At 36.6% G+C, this 21,574-nt stretch overlaps 1 protein-coding gene across 5 annotated transcripts in view; it reads left to right on the top strand.

Annotated features, from left to right (window-relative positions):
- The window catches only part of cacna2d2a (calcium voltage-gated channel auxiliary subunit alpha2delta 2a), a 453,173-nt gene that overhangs the window by 285,157 nt on the left and 146,442 nt on the right, over nucleotides 1–21,574 (top strand). For all 5 annotated transcript variants that reach the window (XR_015492768.1, XR_015492769.1, XM_087255552.1 and 2 more), the window contains 1 exon segment: nucleotides 11,165–11,303. Coding sequence is in view for 3 of the 5 variants with exons in the window: in XM_087255552.1 (XP_087111678.1) it covers nucleotides 11,165–11,303 (139 nt within the window). In the remaining 2 variants the exon portion in view is untranslated.

The following is a 21,574-nucleotide window of genomic DNA, read 5'->3' as shown; positions in this document are numbered from 1 at the left end:
CTACTGTAGAAAAGTTTATCGGTAAAATGCTTGTTATGAACTGACGTGAATTTACCTGCAAGTGCTGCGTTCAGATGAGTGTGATTTGCCAACCAGTGAGTTCAGTTCCACACTAGTAGTCTTTCATTTTAAAGAGGGTCTCACAAGCTGCAGAACATAATCAAACATACCTGTCCACATGCAAAAGTGTTCAGTCCACATCTCTTTATCTGAGATGTTCACAATCATTATCCATTTATCCACAGAATTGCCCATGTTTGTCGCACAGACCTCTGTGTAGTCAAATGAGTAAACATATCTGTTGTTTTTAGCCACAGGTAGCATCTCCGCCTTCTAATGCTAGCGACCATTTTTTCCCCCCAATAGTTTGGTATTTTGGTTTGTCTCTGGGAAAGTTTTAAATCAAATAAAACCTTCAACAACAACAAAAAACTGACCCCCTTTATTTTTACCAGTGTAAACCTGGCCATTTATAGCTCATTTTGTCGTTCTGGTAGTTTTTCACAGTTTTACTGTGTGAAAGGGGCTAATGTAAAATTGTTTTGTTGTTGTATTCAGACTGACAGTGCAGTGGAAATCAAGTCTATCACCTCAGGATGAGGTTTCTCTTTGTATCGTCACAGTCTCCTCCATCTATTGGGCCTCTGTTATTTTGCTCTGCAAACTGTGGCGCTGTGTCATTCCCTTCCCTCCCGCTTTCCTCCTTCTCCTCCTCCTCCATGCTGCTTTCTGATGGCCTTTGGAGCTTCGCTGTCATCCACATACTGCTGGACAGATCTGCTCTGGAAGCTGTAATCTTCAGTGCTGCAGGCAGATCTCCATCATGTTCACTCCTCCTAAGAGGGAAAACTTGGACTTGATGTGTCTCCACAGTACTTATTAAATGATGTAGCAGTCCTAAAAAAGAAAATAAAAAGTTAAAATCCATATTTATAGTGCACAGTCATAATCCAGATGGCCTAATGGCTTCATCTGGAATTGATTACATCGCCATTGGTCCAAAAGCGCAAAGTTATTTACATTAAAACTCCAGCATCTGCCTGCTGGAGGGGTGCCAGATTATCTGATGTACAGATAGTACTGGAGTTAGTGGTTTACTAATGTAAATGCAGATTGTGATGCAGCATAGATGTCTTGGGCCTAGTTCACACTAATGTGTTTTCGTTTTGAAACGCATAAGTTTTGCTACGGTTACGCCATCCGTCCACACTACGCCGGAGTTCTCGAGTGCCAAAACGGAGTGTTTTGAAAACGCTGGAGAGGCTGTTTTCATTCTAAAATGCTGCTGCTCCGTTTCAGTGTGGATGAGGAAAAAGGGAGACATCTGAAAACGGAGGCGGGACTGCTCAGATTCGCTACCTGATTGGGGCTTTTGTGTCATTGCGTATCCTTCCCTTATTCATCAAGCCCCTATCACATGACTATAACACATGGCTTTAACGCTAGCGGAAGACAGTACTATAAACAACTACATGGGCACAGAAATGGGAGCGTTGTTTGCACTGTTGTCTGTTTTAGGCGCCTTTGTGCAGTTATTCATTTGTTACAACTCGACCTCTTCGTCTGTCCGCAAAATACCTCTCTTGCTTTCTTTGCCATCGTGTTTAATGTTCAACTGCTGTTTGTAGACTAACAATAACCAAATGCCGAGCGAGACAAATGCTTTCTATTTATACTAGAACGCGCATGCCCAGAGTGCGCGAATGTTCACGTGATATACGTTTTTAGTGGTGTAGTGTGGACGGAGATATGTTCAGAGACGCTAGATGTAACGCTGGTGTGGACGCGGATCGTTTTTGATATAAAACGCCGTTTTAAAACTAAAACCGCTAGTGTAAACGGGGCCTTAGTTGCGGTTTTCATTGGTGAAACAGATAAAAACACGGGAACAGAGTAAGACGTTAATGTTTTTTTAAGCACGTCATGATTTTGCCAAGTACATCGCCGTCCTGCATTAACACCTATGTTGATCCTGGAACATAATTTTTGTTCAAAAACACAATCCACACCTGTTCCCTACCTCTAAACCCAACCATAACTGTAAATTATTCACAAAATCAGAGGGGAAAAATAGTTGAATAACAATCATGTAGAAGTGCATAAACCTAACCCTAAGTCTAAACTTAACATAAACTGTAAACGTATTTATTCATTTTGATTGGCTGATTGGAATGTTGCAAAAGGGTGCCCAACCTGGTACTATTACGGTGTACCTAATAAAGTGGCCAGTGAGTGTAGATTTGTCATATAAATTGTCATATAACTATATAATTGACTCCAAGTCTGCAAAAAAAAATTTCTAGTCTTTAGTCTCTTCATCTGAATAACAGATACCGGGTCGGAAATCCAGTTCTAGAATGAAGGGGGTAAAGGTGATTTCAAACTGTCAAGCATTAGTCTTTTAGCCACGACCATTTCTTGCAGTGAAGACTCTTGCATTATTAGAGGAAGACCAGAGAAAATAGGTTGTTGATAAGTCATTATTACACTGTATATCCCAATAAGTTAAGATAACTCAAACCATTTGAGGAAACTGATTGCAGCAAACCTTTTAAGACCAAAAACTGATCCTAATGAGTATTGTGAACTTACTCCATTTGAGTAAATGAAGCAATTTGAGCACAGTAAAACCCAATACATGAAGAGAACTCAAACCAGCTGAGTACTGTAAAACCCAACAATTAAGGCAACTCTAACCATTTGAGAAAACTGACTGCAACAAACCATTTGAGTTCAAAAAAATAATCTACATGAGTACTGTAAACTTACTCTATTTAAGTTGAAGTAATAAGGTATTTAATTTACTAATTACCTTCAACACTGCACTGTAAAAAGTTATTAGATTCTAAAATCGAGTAAACCAATTGCCTTAAAAGAAACAAGTTGACTTAAGGAAAATAATGTAAGTAAACCCATTGTAACTTGGAACTGTTAAGTTGACTTTTTTTATTGTGCAAATTGTACTCACATTTTTAAGTAAAAGTTACCTAATCACTTTGTCAATACACATTTATTATATTTGTTTTCCCCCCAGCTTTTCTGTATCTAGCAAAATGACAATAACTAAAATAAATCTGCTCTTCCAGACTCCAGTGTGTCTTTTAAATTCAATACAAACTATAATTGTAGATTTTATAGACCTATTGCAGCACCAAATATTGTAATAACTGCAGTAATTATTTAAAAACAGACATGCTAAAATAGTCTGACACTGTAAAAAAGATTAGTTGACTTTAAAAAAGTGAGTACAATTAGCATAATTTTACAAATCCAACTTAACAGTTCCAGGTTACAATGGTTTTACATTATTTTTGTCAACTTGTTGGTTTTAAGGCAATTGATTTACTCGCTTTAAGTAACTAAATACTTTTTACAGTGTGAGTTCAAAACTCTTTTCAAATGAGTAGAATTAACTTTCAATCAATTTTAAGTTACCTAAACACATTTCATTTGATAAAGTTGTCTGTTGGGTTTTGCAGTGTAGGACAGTGATGCTACATTTAGACTCTATTGCAAGAGAAATATAATCAACGGTATTGCATGAGAAATATAATCAAAACATCAAAATTTGGATAAAAATCCATAAAATTGCAAAATAAAAGTTTACTCTATTAAGATGGCTTTGGACTTACAAAATAAGTTAATGTTAATAATGGGAGATTAAAACAAATTAACCCAATAAAATCTAACGTAGCGAACATGACAGCAACATGGCCAATCAGCTGTTTCCATTATTATTGTCTTGTTTACTGTTGGTTGCTAGGTTACCAATATTACAGTCAACTGCTTTAGCAAATAGATGTAAACACACCTTATTCACATTTGGGCTTCGTTCTTCTTTTTTCGCGAACATTGAAATGATTGACTTCTCATAAGGCTGTAAACCTGGCTACTCACACTCACATGCTCACGAGTCAGAAGTGGAAGCTGCGTATAATTTTGTTTGTGATTAAAAAGAACCCTTGAAAGATAAAGGTGCGATTATGAGAGTCCTCAGAATGTCATTTTTGGCTCTCTCAACCTTTAATTAAACCTTCAAATCAGGGTGATAAAATTAACAAATGACTTAATGAATGGAGTTAAACAGGTGGTGTGTGGACGGGGGGAAATGAACCAATCAGTCCGTCCTGTGTGGATTCGAGCTCCTAATTAGAAGCTGTCTTGTGTAATTATGACTGGGCTAGGCTAACGCTAAAAACACTCGAGCGAAGGATAGTCAGGTGGAAGGATAAACAAACAGAGGATCTGCTCAAAGTCGACTTTTCCAAATCAGTTGTCTGAAACGTGTGTAAATGAGCAGAAAATGGAAGGTAATTGTGTGTGCCGGAGATGTTTTGTCTTGAAAAGTTTGTTGTGAGGATGGTGTGCTCATTTATAGCTTTCCTTCAGGTTAAGATCTCCCTTTAACAAGCAAATTTTTGAGTGGTTTTATTTTTCATGCATCAGTATTGACCTTTTTGTACATCATTTATAAATATCCCTGGTCTTAATATGAATGATTCATCCATGCATGTTGTTTTAAAGAAATTGAATGTTTGTTTTCAAATGCTATTCAGTTTAATGTAACACTGGTCCCGCTCCATTATTTTTCTAACTGTTTTCCATTCAAGATACTGTTGGACCCAGAAATGTCACCTTACTAAAATAAAGCGCATCGCAAATGTCATTCTCTTGCTGCCATTGTGCAGAACGTAGCACTACTCTTACTGTTTTTGCTGTGTACAGCTGTTGAATGCATTGTGCAGTTGTTGTGTATGCATGGAAAAGCAACATGACCTTTTACATAGTGAAAATATGCAGCGCACAACCCAAAGCAGAGAGCTGTCCCACAATGCAATGTCTTCCAATTGACCTTTCCTTTTAAGTCCCATAGAAAACCTGTTAGTAATAGCAAGCAACACTTTAAAGACTTCAAACCAATCTAAAGAAAATAACACCCATCTTTGAAATAGCATTTATTTATTTCAACTCTCACATTTTTAATAATGATATGGAATAAATTATTACTCAGTGTTTAATGTAAAGGGCGAGACGATGGCTCAGTGGTTAGCAGTGTGGCCTCACAGCAAGAAGGATGCTGGTTCGAGTCCCGGCTGGGCTAGTTGGCATTTCTGTGTGGAGTTTGCATGTTCTCCCAGCGTTGTCCAAAGACATTTGATATTGGTGAGTTGAATATACTGGCCGTAGTGTATGACTGTGTGTGAATGAGTGAGTATGGATGTTTCCCAGGTCTAGATTGCAGCTGGAAGGGCATCCGCTGTCTAAAACATATGCTTGATAAGTTGGTGGTTCATTCCACTGTGGCGACCGCTGATTAATAAAGGGACTAAGCTGAATCACGCACATACGAGGAATTTGTTTTTGTGCTAGAGCTTCTACAGTGCAACAGAATTACAGAGACAGGACAATAAACAGATAATAAATATATTTTAAAAGTAGAAATGGTGAAGGCAAATATACAAATAGACAAGTGTATGTAGAGCTATATTACTATACAATGTTACATGTGCAGCTGTTATGTGCAAATTGGCATGTAAAGTGTGTTGTTAAATAAGTGTATATGTGTATAAAAGTGTATGGCAAGTAGTTATGTTTGTTCCACAATTATTATTATCAAGTGTTCATGAGATGGATTGCCTGAGGGAAGAAACTGTTTCTGTGTCGGGCTGTTCTGGTGCGCAGTGCTCTGTAGCGTCAACCAGAAGGTAACAGTTCAAGGAGGCAGTGTGCTGGGTGTGAGGGGTCCAGAGTGATTTTGGCAGCCCTTCTGCTCGCTCTGGATAAGTACAGCACTTGGATAGTAGGGAGGGTTGTACCGATGATTCGCTCAGCAGTCCGAATTATTCGACATGGTCTTTGGAGGTCGGATTTGGTAGCTGAGATAAACCAGACACTTATTGATGTGCAGATGACTGATTCAATGATGGAGGTGTAGAACTTTTTCAGCAGCTCCTTTGGGAGGTTGAACTTCCTCAGCTGACAAAGAAAGTACATCCTCTGTTGAGCTTTTTTGACAACGGAGTCAAAGGAAAATTAATGAATGAATTCAGAGCAAATACATAAATACATACATACATGCATGCATACATACATACATACATACATACATACATACATACATACATGCATACATGCATACATACATACATACATACATGCATGCATACATACATACATACTAGGGGTGTCACGATTTCGATTTTTAATCAAAATCGATCGAAATTTATGCTCAATTTCGATTATCTAATCAAAAAAATAGAATCGTCGATGCTGCCACGCCCCCATGTCAGCTTGGCTTGCCAAGCGGGAAAAAAACAGGCTTGTTGAAGTGCTTGTTAAACTGCAGACGCAGGAGACCCGTCGAGAGAACTTAAACCCTCTCCTCTTTCAATGAAGTCGCCGGTGTGTAAGCATTTTGGATTTCAAGTGAGTTAAGTTGACAACGTTCATGTTGTCGACAAAAAAAACAGTTTTGCAAGCTCTGCTATGTACGTATTACGTACGGTTCGTCCGATAGACAACACCGGCATCGCGATCCTCCGCCCGCCCCCGTTGCAAATCCGCTTGCGAAAAGTACACACTCAGGCCCTGTTTACACTGTCTTTGTTTTTAAATGGCATTTTTTAGAACGACAACGATTTGACATCCACAGTGGCGTGTAGCATTTCTGAGCAGCCCTCCTTCCTCGCTACCTCTGAAAATGCACATCACATGACCACACAGACACAGACACACACACAGCCATGCGCTCCACACAGCAGGTCCAGGCAGTCAGAGGACTGCTTCAATCTTTCACTCACTTGTACTTAGTCATTTTAGCGAACACCTCAGATACTGTTGGCTGGTTCCTGTTGGTTGTGCGTCTTTTTTACCGACGCCATTATAACGACACAGATCACTGCCTAATCACGAGTCCCGCAGAAAAAGTGATTGACAGGTGGTAATTATGTGTGTATCTTGCCTTTATTCATTTACTGTATGATTTGTTTATGGGTAAAACAAAGACCATGCAGGTCAGGTAGTTTAAACGGTAGGCTACAAATAATTAATTGGTCATTAATTAATTAATTATTCAAAATCGAATCGAATCGTGCCTTTAGAATCGAAAATGTAAACGAATCGAGGATTTGGAGGATCGTGACACCCCTAATACATACATACATGCATGCAAACAAATACAGTGTCATCTCAAATGATTTTCTATCAACTCAGAGGAATCCTACCAGGTTTTTTTTTTTATTTCCAACAGGTTATTATTTGTATCCTATATTTACGTTTGTGTGTTCACTGTCACGTTGAGGAGTATCAGAAAAGCACCGTTCCCACGTCCGGCCCAACAGGAGCTTATAATTGCATTTTAATAGACAATTAAAGGCAGGCCATAAATCAGTCCTCACTCTTGGCAGGAGGCTAGAATTTAATTTTGAGGAAAACAAAAAACACAAACAGCGTTTGCTACGTCAACCTCAATTAACCCGTGCCTCTCTATTACTGTACCACACACTTCACCCTGCCGTGAAGACAAGGCCATTTGATTCTGAGATGAAGACAGCAGATTTCTGCAAGTATTTACATTTTCAAATGAAAAATTAAATTTCACTTCTATTTTCACTAGTCACTAACAATGTTTAACTAAGCTGTTCCATGTTTGTACAGATTTTCAATTGTGTAACATAAATCAACTTTCAGATTTTACTGAAATTATCACTAAATCTACAGCGTTTTTAACATAGCCGACACTCTTCTAACCACTGTATTTGCCCTGAGTTGGACATTAGAGACAGTGGAGATTACATCCTTTCTTGTCTTTAAGCACAGTTTTGCCTTCCCGTGTTTTTCTTATATAAAAAAAAGTGTACTTTAGCTCTAAATAAGGCTTCTGATGCTTTTGGGGGTAAATTGCGAATAATCAACATTGTTGTTTTGAAACTGTGCATATGCGGATATTACTCCACCTAATGGTCAAATGCGGTACCGCAAAAGCAACACAACTCCCTTTCATTCATTTTAAATAAGCAAGCTGTTTAAATTTGCAAACTCTTTTGGTTTTAATACACAAGCATAAGTCAATAGTTTAATTTAAATAACTGTAAAATACAGTTCATATTACAGCTAAATAAGGTAATTTTCTAAAATCGTTAGCAGTTTAGTAAAAAACAGTCACTTCAGGTTGGTTTGTCACACTAAAAATGTAAGGTTAAGTCAAAAACATTGTATTGGAGTTTGAGTCTGGAATACCATCTGTGTTCGATAAAAAAGTGGATTTTCAATGCCACAATATTTTAATTTATTAGATACAAATTAATAATTTGAGGGCAGCATGGTGGCACAGTGGGTAGCACAATCATCTCACAGCAAGAATGTTGCTGTTTCGAGCCCTGGTTCACTGAAAAACAATGATTCGAAGATGATTCCTTCGATTTACTCAATTATTTTAAGATAAGTGGTTGTAAACAATTTATTTGGGTTGAATTTAAACAAACAAATTGAACATTTCTAAACTTAACTTGTTTGATTGAATTCAACCCATATAAATTAATTGCAACAATTTTGCAGACATCTTTTTTTTTAGTGAGTTGACGTTTCTGTGTAGAGTTTGCATTTTCTCCCCGTGTTGGCGTGGGTTTCCTCTGGGTGCTCCAGTTTCCACCACAGTCCAAAGATGTGCGGTACAGGTGAATTGAATCAGCTAAATTGGCCGTAATGTGTGCAAGAGTGTATGGATATTTCCCAGTGTTGGGTTGCGGCTGAAAGGGCATCCACTGCATAAAACAAATGCTGGATAAATTGGCCGTTCATTCCGCTGTGGCGACCCCTGATTAATAAAGGGACTAAGACGAAAAGAAAATGAATGAATATTTTGATTCAGAGCTCTGGGTCTGCACAGATAAGTTTTATCCAGCCTAATCTCACGAGAAAACGTAAGTATTTTACGTTTTGGCAGATTAGTGGCTAATTCATAGATAGTCGTAAGAAAATGTACGATTTTAAAAAGGAGCTGTGGCACCTAACCCCACCCCTAAACCCAACCGTCATTGGGGGATACGCAAATCGTACTAAAATGTACATATTAGATCGTACGAATTTGTACGAATTAGCCACTAAATGAAAAAGTTACGAATTGCCATGAGATTGTGTTGGTTTTATCAGTTGAACAATGCTATCTTAGGCTCATATCGGGCAGTCCGCCCACTTGCAATCTAAGAGACTCTGATTGTCAGAGAGAGTTCGACACGAGGGATCTTTTCCTGCACGTCTCCAGGAAAACCATACTTCCCCTTTCCGGCAAGCATTATCTGGACACATGAGCTGGACAGTTAATTGCCGCTGGTTTAAGGCCTCGATTGACCCCAAAATACTTTTCATATATGGTTATACAATCTGTTTCTAGAGACTTTAGGTGCATCTCACTTCTCTACAATATTTTGAATGTCTCCACTAGCTAACCCATTTTATTTCAGGTTTTGGAGTCTCTTGTAATGTTCTGATGAGTTGACTCAGGTGTGTTTGATTGGGGAGAGGTTGAAAATGTGTTCTGCTTGGTGTGCCTTTAGGAACAGGGTTGGGAAACACTTGGCTATACTATAAAAATACCAGACCATTTTCTGGCGAGGCAGTAGCGCAGTAGGTAGTGCTGTCGCCTTACAGCAAGAAGGTCGCTGGGTCGCTGGTTCGAACCTCGGCTCAGTTGGCGTTTCTGTGTGGAGTTTGCATGTTCTCCCTGCCTTCGCGTGGGTTTCCTTCGGGTGCCCCGGTTTCCCCCACAGTCCAAAGACATGCGGTACAGGTGAATTGGGTAGGCTAAATTGTCCGTAGTGTATGAGTGTGTGTGTGAATGTGTGTGTGGATGTTTCCCAGAGATGGGTTGCAGCTGGAAGGGCATCCGCTGCGTAAAAAACTTGCTGGATAAGTTGGCGGTTCATTCTGCTGTTGCGACCCCAGATAAATAAAGGGACTAAGTCGACAAGAAAATGAATGAATGAATAAGACCATTTTCTGACTAAATGCAATAAGCATACAGTCTATGAAAATAAATGATTCATATGCTAAGCATATATTCAGAATGAGGCATTTAAGAAAAGCTAATGATTAATATTCTGTCATTCTACCAATATTATTGAAGTTTTCTGCTGCCTTGATATTTTCATTGACTGAAGCTCTTTTTAAGGCAGAGGTTCTGTGCTGAATATTGGACTGGAGATGCTGCATTAAAATGCTAATGATCCGCCTGTGTGGCGACTCCAGTAGAGGACGGAGCGTATGCCGTTCGCCAAGCGCAGTGGTGATTTATTGACAGGGTTAATCGCCTGAAGGACTTCAATGTGAATGTGATAGCCATCACCGACGCTAATTGATTTTCTGCAATTTGCGAACACTTTGATACCTGCTGTTGTATTGTGTCGTGGTTGAATAGACTGGCGTTGTGTTAAGGCTTTTGCTCCACTGTTGAGTCGAGGAGGCAGGATTACCAACGTCATGTCTGTGTAATTAGTGTTTGTCTAATTAATCATGGATGCATGTGGATGTGTGTGTGTGTGTGTGTGTCTAAATAATTTTCTGCTCAAAGGAATGCTGTGTGTCAATCAATGTGTTTGGGTACGCACACCTTAAATTATTTACGTTGTGGGGACCAATAAATTATCAATACAGTACAGTATGGATGTAAATGGATTGTGTGTCTGAATGATTTTCTGCTCAAATGTTGTCAATTAACCCATTGTCGTGTGTGTTTGTGTACACCTTGTATTCCTCAAGTTGTGGGGACCAAAAATATATACAGTTTGTTTATATTTAGATCTTTGTGAAGTCTCAATAAAGATAGCTGTAAGAAGTGTCTGTGTGCCTTGTATTCCTAACTTTGTGGGGACCAAAAAATTTTAGGAATTGATAATGGATGCATGTTAGTGTGTCTTTATGAATGTTTTATTGCTCAGGTTTGTTGCGTGTCAATCAATGCATTCGCCGTGGATGTGTGTGTGTGTGTGCGCCTTGTATTTCTTAAAATCATTACATGGGAAGTCCCAGTAAAGATAGTTATTACTCATGATGTGTGTGTGTGTGTGTGTGTGTGTGTGTGTGTGTGTGTGTGTGCGTGCGTGCGTGTGTGTGTGCGTGCGTGTGTGTGTGTTGTTTACTAATGTTCCTCGGGTTTCTGTCATTGCAGATGGATGATGATGATGGAGAAAATCTGTTGGATAATCCGAACTCTCTGTCGCTGGAGTTTGTGGACGATCCGAACTTTAAGAATAAAGTCAACTACTCGTATACGGCTGTACAGATTCCTACTGACATCTACAAAGGCTGTGAGTAATGACAACAACCCAGCAGGCACACAACATCATAAGACATTAATATTAGGTTGGATTTAGGTTGTGAGGTGACCAAAATTCAATGTCTAGCCAGGGTCTAAGGATTTTGACATTCAATAACGTTGTCAAATTACGTTGATATTTGGTTGACTTTAGGTTGTGTTGCAAAGAGACCAACGTCCAACATCTGATAGATGTCATAGTGATAACGTCCACACAATGTAAAGGTGTAACATGATTAGACGTTGATATCCGGTTAATTTTAGGTTGGATGTTGGACATTGATGTCGCCCTAACGTTCTGACGTCAATCTGATTTTCATTTCTAAACAAAATCCAACTTCCCTGCGATGTTGGGGTATGTTGGGGTACAACTTCAATATGGCGTTTTATTTTGAACAACTTTTTTTTTTAAACACAAGGTTTACATTTTCAATTTAGCAAAAAAAATACAACATGAATAATAAATCAACTCAAAATAACTTAATACACTTTGAGAGAAAGAAAAAATATAATTAAAATAATATTATTTATTTTAAAAAATTCTATAATATTAATATTAATATTATTATTTGAATAATAATAATAATAATAATAATAATAATAATAATATTAATAATAATAATAATTATTATTGTTATTATTATTATTATTATTAATAAATAAGGGCGTCATGGTGGCGCAGTAGGCTTGCCTCTAAGCAAGAAGGTCACTGGTTCGAGCCTCGGCTGGATCAGTTGGATTTGATCAAATAATTGCAGTCTTGATGAGCATAAGAGAACTGATAGTTACAATTTATCCCAAAATTGTTTATTCTTCATATTAATCAAAAATGTCCTTAAATTGATAGTCCACACAAAATTTCCTCAACCTGTACAGTACCTGACAAAAGTCTTATCGCCTATCCAAGTTTTAGGAACAGCAAATAATAAATTGACTTTTAGTTGATCATTTGCTATCAGAAGTGGCTAATATAAAAGGCAAAGGCCTCTAGATTACGCTTATTTTACCAAAATAAAATATGATCATGTCTTGATTTTTAATTATTTAATTAAGACAGAAGGTCTGACTTTGCTTATACAAAAGTCTTGTCACTTAACAGAAATAATGTCCAGTATAGAATATAAAGTCATGGTGCAGTGGAAACAGAATGAGGCTGAAGTATGAGAAGGAGCTCTATCCTGCTGAAGAATTTGCCCTCTCCTGTGGTTTGTAATGTAATGGGGAGCACAAATGTCTTGATTCCTCAGACTGTTGATGTTGCCATCCACTCTGCAGATCTCTTGCACACCCCATACTGAATGTAACCCCAAACCATGATTTTTCCTTCACCAAACTTGACTGATTTCTATTGGGTCCCTGCGGGTCTATCCAGAAGGTCTTCGGCAGTGTTTATGAAGATTGTGATGCAGTTCATTAGATTATTAATCAGACAAATCTACCTTCTGCGTGTAATAACCAGCATTTTTCAAAATCTCTTATTCTGTATTCAACCAACTGCACATATATCTTTATACATTCACAAATCTCAAGGGGTTATTTAACTGATTTTGGTCGATTCTGAATTATGTAATGCATTTTGGCATCAATTTTAAAGGTCAGATCATAGATACAGCATCTTATGATAGCCACTGCACATTCAGTCTATAATAACCAATCATAGTATTTAGTCAGATTTATTAAGGAGTCTGTCCATCACTTAGGGCTCTATTTTGATGGTCCATGCGCAAAGTGCAAAGCGCAGGGCGCAAATGCTTTCAGAGCACTGTGTCGCATGATCTAAAAGGGTTGAGTTTATTTTCTTAACGAGTTATAGGTGTGTTTTCAGAATAAACCAATCAGAGTCTCATCTCCTATTCCCTTTAAGATATAGTGTAAGTGGAAAAACTGAGCATTTCACTAGCAAGAAAACAGTTAAACAGAGCATCTACAGCACGAGTATGAGAGATAAGGCATCTCATAATCTTTCATCTTTCACTTTCGCTCTCGTGGATAGGGAAACTTCTTGAACGCACAGACATCAATTAGCCTATAAATAATTAATTTTGTTTGTTAAGCGCAAAGATTTGTGTCAAAACTATTTCTAAATTCAGCTCTAATTTCGAATAAATGAACAATAACAACAAAGTGTGCTCAAACAACTGAGTTATTTTCAAATACACATGCTGTGCCCCATATGGTCTAAAACCTGCAGGTGGACAAATCTAAGCTTGTTTTTATCAAAACAAATAAAAATATGGATATAATAAATGATACTGCTAATAATAATAACATTATATAAAAGCAAATTGGCACGGATAAACTGAAAAAGCCTTCGAGATGAAGAAGGCATGAAAGTATGGTTTTTATATTTATGTAGGCTAGACAATAATATGTTTCGTAATAGTTTAATCCTTTATATTTATATCCTATATATATATCCTTATTATATCCTATATTAATCCTTAATATTTTAATTCTTTTTCATATGTAAAGATAATTGCATATGGCTCTACATCTTGTGTGTATTAAGCAGTGTGTAAACGAGGCGCATAACTAACGCACTCTGCGCTGGACAATAGACCGGCTTTGTTTTGGTCTTTTGAAAAATCTATTATAGTTTCTCAAAATAGCAACGCGCCAGCAGTGCGGCAAAGAACGCTTTCCTTTTTAGACCAGAACGCCTATGGGTGCACATGTGAGCGCAAATACATTTGCTGTTTAAACAGCATGGCGGAAAACGTCAAAACGACTCTTGCGCCAAGCTGAAACTAGCAAACAACAATTGCGTCGCGCCTTGCGCCACATTGCGCCGGGTGTATGATAGAGCCTTTAATCTTCATTCCTCATGGGAGGCTAAAGCATTTTCCTCTACCATTTTAGCATCTTAAAATATCCAGCAGCATTTTATTCTTTCCGTGTGTGTGTGTGGAGGATTTTACAACTGAATCACAGTCTTGTATCTCTGATAACATCTCTCAGGAATCCCTGGAAATGATAGCGAGATTCTCTGTGAATCTTCACAGAACGCTCTAATGACACCGCTTTAGACCACGCTTATATAAAAACCATTTTTACACTTTAAAGGTTTATGGGTTAAGAGGAGAAATGCTCGCTCTTTAGGTGTTCAGAAAGTGTTTCAGCATGGCTCAGTGATTTGTTAGCGTGTCCAATGGGACGGATGTTTGGAGAATCTGTCTGTGGGTTTTATGGGTAATGGATGATCGCTGGAAGATGGACGATGACGGACTGTGATCAAACATTTGGATGTGGTTTGCTCTGCTGTAATGCATAACCATCACATGTCAGTCTATAGAGGCTCTTTGATGCACAGCGCTGAAGGACGTTTCTTTGACTGAGAGCAGTTCTGCAGCTTACATGAGTTACGGACAGGAGGATCGTGTGTTTCGTTGTGTTCTGGATCAGGATTTGCTTTGAAAATAAGAAGATGAGCGACTGAAGAGAAATAAAATAGTTGGTTTAGTGGTTCACACGCACACATGCTGTTATCAGGCTAAATCCTGTTTCACCGTCACATTCAATCCTCCTTAGACAGCAATGCCATTAGTATAGAGTATAGCTTTAGGTTTTTCTGTATGTAATTTTGTGTTTTGTTGTGATTTTTATTTGATTTTTTTTGTTTTGTTTATTGTTTTGTTTTGTTGTGCTTTTATTTGTTGTAACTTTTTTGTTTTTTCTTTGTTTTTTGTTTGTTTTGTGATCTGTGATTTGTTTTATTGTGAGGTTTGTTTATTTTTTGTAGTGATTTGATTCGTTGTCATTTATGTTTTGGTTTATTTGTTTTGTTTTGTTTGGTGATTTGGTTTGTTGTGAGTTTAGTTTATTTTGTTGTGATTTGATTTGTTGTCATTTTTGTTTTGTTTTTTGTTTTGTAATTTGTTTTGTTATCATTTTGTTTTGTTTGTTGTGATTTGGTTTGTTTTGTTGTGATTTTTGTTTTTGTTGTGATTTGGTTTGTTGTAAGTTTTGTTTTGTTTATTGTTTTGTCGTGATTTGATTTGTTGTCATTTTTGTTTTGTTTTTTGTTTTGTAATTTGTTTTGTTATCATTTTGTTTAGTTTTTTTGTGATTTGGTTTGTTTTGTTGTAATTTTTGTTTTTGTTGTGATTTGATTTGTTGTCATTCTTGTTTTATTTTGTTGTGAGTTTTGTTTTTGTTGTGATTTGGCTTTTTGTGAGTTTTGTTTAGTTTATTTTGTTCTGATTTGATTTGTTGTAATTTTTGTTTTGTTGTTTTTTGTTTTGTGATTTGTTTTGTTTTGACTTTTGTTTTGTGTCATGATTTATTTTGTGGGCGAGGCGCAGTAGGTAGTGCTGTCGCCTCACAGCAAGAAGATCGCTGGGTCGCTGGTTCGAACCTCGGCTCAGTTGGCGTTTCTGTGTGGAGTTTGCATGTTCTCCCTGCCTTCGCGTGGGTTTCCCCCACAGTCAAAAGACATGCGGTACAGGTGAATTGGGTAGGCTAAATTGTCCGTAGTGTGTGTGTGTAAAAGTGTGTGTGGATGTTTCCCAGAGATGGGTTGCAGCTGGAAGGGCATCCGCTGCGTAAAAACTTGCTGGATAAGTTGTCGGTTCATTCCGCTGGGGCGACCCTGGATTAATAAAGGGACTAAGCCGACAAGAAAATGAATGAAAGAAATAATTTATTTTGTTGTGATTTAAGTTGTTTTCATTTTTGTTTAGTTTTTTTGTTTTGTGATTTATTTAGCTTTGTTGTGAGTTTTGTTTTGTTTTCTGATTTGTTTTGGTGTTATTTTTGTTCTGTTTATTGTTTTGTTTTGTTGTGATTTGATTTGTTGTCATTTTTTTCTTTTCTGTTTTTTTTGTTATTGTTTGTTTTTGTGATTTGATTTGTTTTGTTGTGATTTTTGTTTTGTAATTTGGTTTTTAGTGAGTTTAGTTTATTTTGTTGCGATTTGATTTGTTGTCATTTTTGTTTTGTTTTTTGTTTTGTTGTGACTTGTTTTGTGATTTATTTATTTTTTGTGTGTGTGACTTGTTTTGTTTTATGCTTTCGACATCAAAATTAACAGAGGACATCCATCAATGTATATCATATGTTCTATTGCATAAACAGATAAACCATGTTTGGTTACTTTACAACTATTTTATTTTCTTGAATTAATATTATATATGAATATACATATGTAAATATTTTTAAATACCAGTCTTTCAACTGTTAATTCTATGACTTAAATAGATGACTTTGACTTCAGGTCTGGATTGTTTGCACTGAAAGAAGATTCATTTACTAAAATGTTTTCAGGTAATTGGTTGCCATTTATGAACTGAATTTGAGCAGACTAATTAAATTGAATAATGTTCAACTTCATTTGTTGGTTTAAATTCAACCCATATAAATTGTTTGCAACCACTTACCTTAGAAAATTTTCCAAATTCAGTAAATATTTTTTTTCTGTCTGCTGTATGGTGCAGCGCTCATGGTATAGTAGTTGAGCAAAGGCCTGAATGATAGCCTCTCCACCTGTCTGCTAATTTAGCTTAAAGGAGAGCGGAGGACGAGGAGGTGAAGCAGCATTAGCAGACTGCTGAAAAAATCACCATGTCTGTGATCGGGGATTAAACCTGAGTCTGACCTGACACTCAGAGAGTTCACAGTTCAGCGGATGGAGCACATCTAGATAAACGGCAAATGGAGAGTGGAGCTCACAGATAGCCCTGCAAAAGTAAATCCAACTCAAGAGGGCAAAATTGAAACCTTCCCTGCTTCACTTCATGCCTAACACCCCTTAACCATGGTAAAATCACAGTATATGATCAGAAAAAACTAAATCATAGCAAATTGTACTATTAATTTTACTGATGGATGCCTCTGGTTTTATTAGGGCTGTCAGAGATGGCAATTGCCAATGAGTTAGGGAAAATATTTCACTATGAAATGTACATTGTTTATTTTAAACCTGGAATAATAATAATAATAATAATAATAATAATAATAATAATAATAATAATAATAATAATAATAATAATAATAATAATAATAATAATAGTAGTAGTAGTAATAATAATAGTAGTAATAATAATATATTAATAATATATTATTATTATTATTATTATTATTATTATTATTTTAAGTATTATAATTATTGTTGTTGTTATTGTTGTTGTTATTATTATTATTAATATTATTAATAATGCAAATATAATGATAATAATATTGTTCATTTTTATTGATATTATTATTATTTAGAGTTAAATTACTAAAGCAATATTATTATACTAGTATAATATAATAATTTTATATCAATTTGTTATAATCATAATAATAAAATCTTTAAAATAACATTTATTTTTAGTGTAATTATCATTTATTTGCATTGTAAATTTAAATGTACTGTTTTGTATATTAAAGAATAATAAAAAATAACAAAATTTGCTAAATATTTTCTCATTATTCATAGCAAATTATGATTACAGCATTGCATTTTTAAAGTGTATAATAAATGTATGGAGGTTGTTTTAATGCTTTTAAATGTCAAACCTTGGGGCTCTTCTTGTTCTTCTTTTTTATTTTAATTTTGTGTTTGCCTTTTTTTAGGTAACACCGAATGCACTATTTATTTATTATTATTTTTCCATTTCTCCCTTTTCAATTTGAAGCAAGAGCAAGATTTGCTTTACTGTAAAGCACTAAATGAGCTGTCTGTGTGCTGGAGTGTGTGAGAGCAGCTTGTTGATTGTGAGTGTGTTTACAGTGGTTTAGTTGACAGACTCTAGTGCTTTGCTGTTACAGCCATCAGAACATTGTGTTTCCCAGAAACATGTGTTAGCTTCATTACTGATATAGTGCGCCCGAGTGTGTGTGTGTGTGTGTGTGTGTGTGTGTGTGTGCGTGTGTGCGTGTGTGCGTGTGTGCGTGTGTGCGTGTGTGCGTGTGTGTGTGTGAGAGAGAGAGAGAGAGCATCAGAAAATCAGTGTGAGACTGTTTTACCACAGCTGGGTACTGAAAACACTGGTGCTGCTGCTGACAGCTGTTCTGAAGATAGATGATTCTGTCAGAATGTATCTCCAGTTCATCATTAGAGCCATATTTGTCATTATTTACGTCTTGCATATCTTGGGTAGTGTCTCAGTCTAATGTGCATCTAGTATCCCAACATGCAGCATTGCTGGTGATAAGAAGAAGAATAAACTTATTATTATATATTATTTAATATATGGTGGCACAAGAGCTCAGTGGTTAGCATTGTTGCCTCACAGCAAGAAGGTTGCTGGTTTGAGTCCCGGCTGGACCAGTTGACATTTTTGTTTGGAGTTTGCATGTTCTCCTAGTGTTGGTATGGGCAGGTCCAGCCCTGTACATTTGTTGGCTCTAAGCAGAATAATTTTGGGGCCCTACCTTGCTCTAAATAGTGGAGTATTGGCATTTGAAAACTGGCCCACAATGTTTTTGTTGCTTATTACAAACAATCAATGAAACAGAACAGTTAAGCCTGATTTCTTCTACACAATAAACGTCTAAATGATTTGGACATTTTAAATTAGCACTGTTTTTGTCAACTAGGAGCTTAAAAAATTAATAATTAAACTACCTTTAATAAAGCGACCAGTGATTCCTACCTTGCGTCTTATATATATATATATATATATTCCAAAAACAAAAGCCCTGCAATGAAACGACACTGAACAATAATTAATTAAATGCATTTCTTAGTAATAAGATATACATTCTGAATATAAGGCAAATATGAAAAATGTTCATATAAAAACATATAAAAAAAGGAAATCAACAAATACTGGGTTAATGTTAATAACCAAACACAAACTAACACAAATTATTTCTGTCAATTTACGTTATGACTCCAAAGCTTGTGACAACAAAAATATATAGCATACGTTAATGCTTTTAATTTATAGTAGACTATTAATTAAGAAACGTATCTGTACTATAGGCATATATGGCATATATGACAGAAAACATTTCTGCAGTGGTTTGAATATCCTACTTAATAATAATAATAATAATAATAATAATAGGACGACATGGTGGCGCAGTGGGTAGCGCTTTCGCCTCACAGCAAGAAGGTCGCTGGTTTGAACCTTGAATATGGAATATGGAATATTCCAGATAGAATATGGAATATTCTCAATAATATTTGTGAAAGGAAACATATTCACCTTATTTTCTGTGTACGAGCGGGCGCAGCCATTTGAATCGTTTTGCCTTGAGACTTTCTGGTCTCATTCACTTCCATTAATTTTTAGACATTAAAAACTGCTCGTTTCGCTGCTTGATGTTGCAAACTGATGTTTTTGTATTATTTACATTGACATTTAGTCATTTAGCAGACACTTTTATCCAAAGCGGCTTATAAATGAGGACAAGGAAGGAATTTACACAACTATAAGAGCAACAATTAATAAGTGCTGTAGGCAAGTTTCAGGTGTGTAAAGTCTAAGAAGCAAAACATTAGTAATTTTTTTTTTGTAATAGAGTTAGCGGTGGAGCCAGAGAGCCAATTGCAGATTAGGAAGTGAAGTATAGACTAAATAGTTGAGTTTTTAGTCATTTCTTGAAGACAGCGAGTGACTCTGCCGTTCTGATGCAGTTAGGGAGTTCATTCCACCAACTGGGGAGATTGAACGCGAGAGTTCGAGAAAGTGATTTCTTCCTTCTTTGGGATGGAACCACGAGGCGACGTTCATTCATAGAGCGCAAGTTTCTGGAGGGCACATAAATCTGCAGAAGTGAGAGCAGATAAGAAGGAGCAAAGCCAGAGGTCGCTTTGTAGGCAAACATCAGAGCTTTGAATTTGATGCGAGCAGCAACTGGCAGCCAGTGCAAACGGATGAGCAGCGGAGTGACATGTGCTCTTTTAGGTTCATTAAAGACCACTCGTACATTTATGTTATGTTACAATTATGTTATTCTATTTTGTCTGTATAGTTATGCAAACACTTGTTTGTAGAGCAAGTAGTTTGACCGTTTTCTGCTGTTTATTATTCCTATAGTCAATTTTCCCATAGGCGACTGAATCGGAAGTTCTAAAACAATCACAAAAGCGATCACACTTCGGCATTGAAGAATAAGATTAATACAGATCTATATGCGTCGTTTACATATGTTTCAATTAATATGGATAATGATTGCATGTTTTTAATATTGGATTTCTTTGAAATGTGTGTGTGTATAAAAATATATATATTGCACAAAAAATATGGGGGTTTTCTCTAAAGAAGTTGTTACTCCACCCTGTTTAGAGTGTCATTATAGATGTTTTACATTATAACTAACGTGGTTCAAACCATGGATCTGCAACAAAGCAGCTACAGTTTTCGGGAAACACTACTCACTACATTGTGCTTTTTCCAAATGATGCATCATACTATGATTCGGATATGGTTCGGATTCTAATAGCAATCTGTCATTGCTTCCTGGGAAAATACATTCCTCTGTAAAGAGTCTTGGTGTCATCTTTGACTCTGAGCTAAAATTTGATCGGCAAATTAATGCGGTTGTCAAAAATATTTTTTTTATATTTTAGATATATTGCCAAGCTGAAGTCTGTCCTCACTTTCAGTGATTTGGAGAAGGTTGTTCATGCTTTTATCTCTTCTCGTCTGCACTATTACAACGCATTGTATCTGGGTGTGAGTCAGTTCTCTCTCTCGCGACTGCAGCTAGTCCAGAACGCAGCTGCTAGGCTCTTAACAGGCACAAAAAAACGAGAACACATTACACCTGTACTTGTTTCTCTACACCGGCTGCCAATCCAGTTTAGAATTCATTACAAAGTTCTGTTGTATGTTTATAAATCCCTCCATGGCCTGGCCCCTGAGTATATTTCTGAGCTAATTATGATGCACCAACCCGTGAGATCTCTTCGCTCTATGGATCGTTTCTATTTACAAGTTCCTAGATCACGCTTAAAATGTCGAGGTGATAGAGCTTTCTCGGTAGCAGCTCAGAGACTTTGGAACAATCTTTCACTCTCTTTAAGAACAGCTCAAACTTTTAAGTCTTCTCAGAGGTCACTGAAAACACACTTTTTTTTTTTTAGCTTTTAATCATGTGATGTGAGTTTATGTATTTTGGTTTTATGTATTTTTACATGCGTTTTATGTACAGCGCTTTGGTAATCATTGTGGTTTGTGAAAGTTCTATAGAAATAAAGTGAGTTATGTTGAGTTGAGTATGATAGTTCAGCCACGAGTCGTATTGAAACGTACCCCTGGATAGTAGCTATGTGGTTGCTCCCCAATAAAGATTATTCTGCAATTACAGCTGACTGAATGTACACATTAT

The sequence above is a fragment of the Danio rerio genome, chromosome 6 (assembly GCF_052040795.2).
Source record: "Danio rerio strain M-AB ecotype USA chromosome 6, GRCz13ab, whole genome shotgun sequence".
In the NCBI taxonomy this organism is placed as follows: Eukaryota; Metazoa; Chordata; class Actinopteri; order Cypriniformes; family Danionidae; genus Danio; species Danio rerio.
Note: the sequence above shows the minus strand (reverse complement) of the source record. Positions and strands in the feature narration are given on the sequence as shown.